The sequence below is a fragment of the Balaenoptera borealis genome (assembly GCF_965194805.1).
Source record: "Balaenoptera borealis genome assembly, chromosome: 19".
NCBI classification, from domain to species: Eukaryota; Metazoa; Chordata; class Mammalia; order Artiodactyla; family Balaenopteridae; genus Balaenoptera; species Balaenoptera borealis.
Window position 1 is genome coordinate 366,925 of NC_138878.1, and position 5,604 is coordinate 372,528.

A 5,604-nucleotide genomic window follows, 5' to 3' on the forward strand; every position below is an offset into this window, starting at 1 on the left:
TCCTGTAACTAGCTACCGGGGAGCTTAAAACAACAAAAATTTACTCTCAAAGTCCTGAAGTCTGAAGTCAAGGCGTCCACAGGGCCGTGGCCCAGCAGAGTGCTAGACCAGAACCCTTTCCTGCCTCGTCCAGCTCCGGGGGCTCCTGCAGTCTCTGCCTGTAGCTGCAAGTCTCTGCATCCATCATATGCCTCCTCCCGAAGTATGTAACCTTCCTCCTTACAAAGACATCATTCTGACAGGGTTTAGGGTCCACCCTAATCCAGTCTGACTTCATCTTAACTGGTTATATCTCCAAAGATCCTATTTCCAAATATGCTCACATTCCCGGGTTCCATGGATTTTGGACATTATTCAGCCTTCATTATTCGGCCCCTTCATGCAGCTGCTTTCCTCCCAGTCTGTGGCTAGGTCCCAAAATTGAGCGTCTCAAGACAACAAGGCAGTTTTATGACTTAACCTGGAAAGCCACGCAACGTCACTTCCATTCAACGGGTCGTCTATGCGACTACTCCTCTAAGGGAGGACGGTGCAAAGACCTGCCCAGGTTCGAGTGGCACACTGAGACAGAGCTATGCTCCCTGGAGTAGCACACAACAGTTAACAGCGAACACCTGGGGCCACGCAAACAGCACTCAGAACAGGAGCGGAGAAGCAGAGTTGGATACAGAGCAGAACATCGGATCCGCTGCCTGGAAGCGACTCTGACCTAAGCAGAAAGGCGCCTTCACGCCGCCTCAAAGAGGCCCGGGTTGCTGATTTGTTTTTTGGGGGGGGAGGAGGGAGGGTGCGGCGCCCCCAGCAGTGGGAGCGCGGAGTCTTAAGCGACTGGACCACCAGGAAAGTCCCCTGAGGTTGCAGTTTTAAGTCACGCTGAAACGCCCGGCCGCCTTCCACCTGGAGCGCTGGCCCCGCCAGAGGGCGGCTCGACCCCTCCCTCCCTCCCGTATCTGGTCAATCCCCGTTAGGCAACGAGAAGGGTCCCGCCCCTGTTGGGTAGCCCCGCCCCCCGGAGATGGCCCCGCTCCTGGAAGGCGCACGAAGAGCCACGGTACCTGCTTCCTCGGCACCCTGGCGCTCCCGAGGGTCCAGCTCGGGAGGTCGGCGCCCGCCTCGGTGGGAGCGTCCACGGTGTTTCCCCTGTCCTCGGCTCCGCAGGCCGTGGAGATGCGTCGCGTTTGTGCTCCCGGGCCCTCACCAGGCCCCGCCCTCTCCGCGTTGGCGGAGGGGGCGGTGCCCGAAGAGACCCCGCCCCTAACGTCACGGCCGAAGGGCGGAGCCGGCCCCGGCGGAAGCGAGCTTCTGCTGAAGAGGCCCGAACAGAGCAGCGGGCGTTCGGGGACTGCTGGTGACAGACAGGTAGGGCTGTCGTCCTCCGGGCCCACAGCACGATCTGGTGGGCAAGGGGGTCTCTGCTCGGGAAGGGAGACTCAGGTGGCGCACGTCTCCAGGGAAGGGGGTACTGTAGATACCAGGGGCGCACAGTTGGTGGGGGACCTGTGGATGCAGGCGGGGGCTCTGGAGGCGCGCAGCGGACAGGGGGGGGCCTCTGGGTCCTGATATACCCTATTCCCGCCCGCAAGCATGGGCAGCAGCTCGCTGTCCGAGGACTACCGTCTGTGCCTGGAGCGCGAACTTAGGCACGGCCGCGCGGGCGTGTGCGGGGACCCATCGCTGCGCGCCGTGCTCTGGCACATCCTGGTGGAAGACTTCGACCTGCATGGGGCGCTGCAGGATGACGCGCTGGCGCTACTCACCGATGGCCTGTGGGGCCGCGCCGACCTGGCCCCTGCGTTGCGTGGCCTGGCCCGCGCCTTCGAGCTGCTGGAGTTGGCCGCCGTGCACCTGTATCTGTTGCCTTGGAGGAAAGAGTTCACCACCATCAAGGTAGGGCGCCGGGCCGAGTTGGGGCCCCTGCCCAGTCTACTGGGGGTTGGCTACCATCGGGACGGTGGCTACCGTCGGGCATAAAGGATTTCAGGTGTTCTCAGAGGCTGATGGGTTTCAGAGAGCTTAGTGTGCTGAGGGGTCCTGGGCGTGTTGGAGCATCTCTTGGCCGAGGTTCCCCTTCGTACTCCTGGGGCTGAGAACATGGGGTGGGTGGAGGTCACCTGTTTGGATACCTGCCTTCCGAGGGGGATCCTGCTCCTTAAAGCTTGCATGACTGCCCTCCCCAAAGTGGCTTTGTGGCCCCAGTTACCATAGAAATCCTAGGACAGGCACAAGGGAAGGACTGGGCATTCCAGGGTCACTCTAATCTCTCCAGGGCGTGGGCTGATCCCATTTGTGGAAGAGGACATGAGATGGGTTATCCCCTATGAAGTAGGCAGGGGCTGGGGGTGCCCCTGCATGTCCTAGGGGAGCCGGGCTAAACAAGAACCTAGCTCACCCTCCAGCCTGGGTAGAGCTGAGCCCGGGGCCGGCCGGGCCCCTCCAGGTGAGCTGCAGGCTGGCAGGAGGGGGCAGGCTGCCTTGTGCTCTGAGCTAATTCAGAAGAGTGGGAAGGTAATGATGTCACTGGGCACGTGGGCGGCTGCCTCCACTGGTTGCCATGGCAGCAGCAGCCTCTCTCAGTGAGGTGAGCCTCGGAGCCCACTGCTCCACTGGGACACCTGCTGGTCTGAGGTTCTAGGACTTTCATTCATCCATTCAGACCAGAGGGCAGGATGCAGCCCCATGGGGGGCCAAGAGCAGAACAGACAGGCCTGATCTTGAGATGCTCACGGGCTTCAGCACTGGGCAGACCTGGACGGGGTCTGCTTCTGCCGGGTCTGTAGCTTGGGGCAAGTTACCTAATCTTTTGGAATCCATTCCTTCCTCCATGAAGCAAACATGAGAACAGTCCAGCTCAAGGTCCATTGTAAGGGGTGAAGGCACAGCTCTGAGAACAATCTTACACACAGCAGTGCCCCATCTGTGGAGGTACTGTCATCAGCTGTAAGCAAAGGGACACTCACAGGGTCCCAGAATCAAGGAACTGTAGACACGTGAGAGACACGTGATCACCATCCTAGGAACCGTTCTAGTTCCTTTGCAGCCTGGAGCCTCCAAAAACTACAGATGTTCCATCCGTGTGGTGGACAGCTGCACAGCTGGAGAAGTGAATGGCTAGGCCTCTGTCGTGATAGGGAAAGCTCTCGGAAACTGGAAAAGCAGAGTTCAGAATGAGGCGTTCAGGAGGCTACCTGCTCAGAGCAAATAAGCACCTGTATTCTTTGTGTGTTTGCATGACCACTCAGCAGGTACACAGGAAACTAACTAGAGTAGCAAACCCCCACAGGTGAGAGGAGGTGGAGGGGACCCAGAGGGCAGCGAGATTTCTCAACGTAGGGGCTCTTTATTTAGTTTGTTCTATGACCCAGGTGAAATGTGTTAGATTAAAAAATTGTGATGCCCGGGCCTACCTCAGCCAGTGAGATCAGAGTCTCTGGGGGTGGCCCTGAGCATCTACGGTTTTTTTGTTTTGGGCTGCACAGCTTGCGGGATCTCAGTCCCCCGACCGGGGACTGAACCCAGGCCCCAGCAGTGAAAGTGCCGAATCCTAACCACTAGACCACCAGGGAACTCCCAGCATGTATGTTTTTAAAACAGCTCCTCTGGAGGGAGTGTCAGCACATCCCAGACCGCCTTGGGGCCATGCCGCCCCCTGGGGTGAGGATGGTGGCCCCCAAAGCAGGCCACAGCCGGGAGTGCAGCCGAGGGCAGGGCAGGTCTGCGGGACGGTGGGCTGCCGCCGACCGGCCCCCTCCCTTGCAGACTTTCTCAGGGGGCTACGTGCACGTGCTGAAGGGCGCACTCTCGGAGGACCTCCTCATCCAGAGCTTCCAGAAGATGGGCTATGTGCGCAGGGACGACCACCGCCTCATGGTGGCCGCCACGCCCCCCGCCCGCCAGCTTGTGCAGGTGGCCCTGGGCTGCTTTGCCCTGCGGCTGGAGTGTGAGATCCTGGGCGAGGTGCTGGCGCAGCTGGGCACCAGCGTGCTGCCGGCCGAGGAGCTGCTGCAGGCGCGGCGGGCCAGCGCGGACGTGGCCTCCTGCGTGGCCTGGCTGCAGCAGCGACTAGCCCGTGAAGAAGAGCCGCCACCTGTGCCCCCCCGTGGCTCCCCGGCCCGGTGCCAGGCCCGGCTGGACCTGTACCGGGACCTGCAGGAGGATGAAGGCTCAGACGAGACCACCCTATACGGGAGACCCTCGCCAGGCCCCGACTCACCGCCCACGGAGCTAGCCTGCCAGCCTCTCTTCTGGGAGCAGAGCGCCAGACTGTGGGGCGTGGGGGGCGGGGCCTGGGAGGCTGAGGCCAGCAGCCCGGCCTCGGAGGAGGAGCCCGAGGCCGAGGTCTTCTCCCTCTTCTCACTGCGCCAAGAGCTGCTCAGTCGGCCCGGAGACCTGGCCGCCCCCCAAACCCCTGGAACCCCTGAGCAGGCCAGCCCCCGCCGAGTCCCCGAGCCCCCTGGCTACCAGACACACAGCTGCCTGGGACCTGGCGCCCTCCCCGCCCTCTGCTGTGACACGTGTCGCCAGCTGCACACTGCCCAATGTGCCGCCCTGGCCACCTGCCGCCTGGGCCACCCGCTGCGCGCCCTGCACGGAAACCACCAGCGGCGCCTGTGGCTTCAGCGAGCCCAGGTGGACGCCTTGCTCTACGATGCCCCTAGGCCCGCCTGGCCCTAGGCCCAGGGCTTTCTGGAGACATGTTCCGCGGTGCTTTTCTGGGCCTCATCCCTCCTCAGGCCCGGGCCACTGGCCACCCTGCCCCTCCTGCCCCCCAGGGGTGCTGAGCACAGCAGCGGGTCAGGGGTCATGGCGTCTCAGCCCCGCTACGTGAGAGGTGGGGGCCCAGTCTTCCTGGGAAAGCTGCTGGCCTGCCCCCAGGGAGCACCCTCCCCCTCCTCTCCCAACCCTCCCCGGCCCCACCACTGGCCCCAGCGCCGCAGCTCCTGACCTGCTCCCTGCAAGTGCCCAAGGGGGTGCTCCACAAAGGAGTGTCCTTGGGGGCTCAGGTGACCTCAAGAGCCCCTGAGCTTTGCTAAGACCATTCTAGGGGCTCTGCCAGGTGCATGGCTGATCCGGCTAAGAGGACCTGGCCCCCCACGGGTGTCACAGACCTGCACTGAATGAGCTGAGTGCTGGCCTGAGACCAGCCCCATGGGCTCCAGTCAGAGCTGGGTGGGGAAGCTGGACCGAAGGACAGAAGAGAAATGATCTAGTCTCCAACCAGAGTGAGTGCCCACGAGTTCCAGAGAACAGCAGGCGGGAGATGGGGAGCCACAGAGCCCGAGAGGCTGTCACCCCACTTCCGGGTGGAGCATGGGGGCTTCTGAGCAATCAGTACCCCAGCAGCTTCCCTGCTACATCTTCCTGCTGTCCGGCTCCGGAAGGCAGGATGGGAGATCTCCAAGGCTCCCACCCCAGAGCCCACCTGGGTCCAGTGGTAAAGATGCACCAGCTGCCAGCCGCCAGCCTGCTCACAGGGCTGGAGGGGGTGGGTCTGCCCACCTGGGCCTGGGGCGGGGCCAGTCTTGTGTGTGGCTCCTCCTCCCCACACCTGTCTGTCACACGAATCACAAGCTCAAAGTACATTAAAGGACGCTGGATCCAGCTGCG

The 5,604-nt window shown here is 62.3% G+C and overlaps 1 protein-coding gene across 3 annotated transcripts; it reads left to right on the forward strand.

The window, feature by feature from the left end:
* The first annotated feature begins 1,223 nt into the window (after positions 1-1,223).
* Positions 1,224-5,598, forward strand: SPATA2L (spermatogenesis associated 2 like). 3 transcript variants are annotated; one of them, XM_082369528.1, is made up of 3 exons: positions 1,224-1,359; positions 1,584-1,887; positions 3,592-5,598. In XM_082369528.1, the coding sequence occupies exons 2-3, from the start codon at positions 1,585-1,587 to the stop codon at positions 4,669-4,671; spliced, it is 1,383 nt and encodes a 460-aa protein (XP_082225654.1). In that variant the 5' UTR covers positions 1,224-1,359; position 1,584; the 3' UTR covers positions 4,672-5,598. The 3 variants fall into 3 exon arrangements, with proteins under 3 accessions (XP_082225654.1, XP_082225655.1, XP_082225656.1); XM_082369529.1 differs by having other exon boundaries at positions 3,757-5,598; XM_082369530.1 differs by lacking the exon at positions 1,224-1,359 and having other exon boundaries at positions 1,754-1,887; positions 3,477-5,598.
* The last annotated feature ends 6 nt before the right edge of the window (positions 5,599-5,604 follow it).

Excerpts from the sequence above, each read along its gene's own strand:
- SPATA2L (XM_082369528.1), top strand. The coding sequence starts at position 1,585 with ATGGGCAGCAGCTCGCTGTCCGAGGACTACCGTCTGTGCCTGGAGCGC. Across the intron at positions 1,888-3,591 it reads AAGAGTTCACCACCATCAAG|CTCCTCTGGAGGGAGTGTCA; the intron begins GTAGGGCGCCGG and ends TTTTTAAAACAG.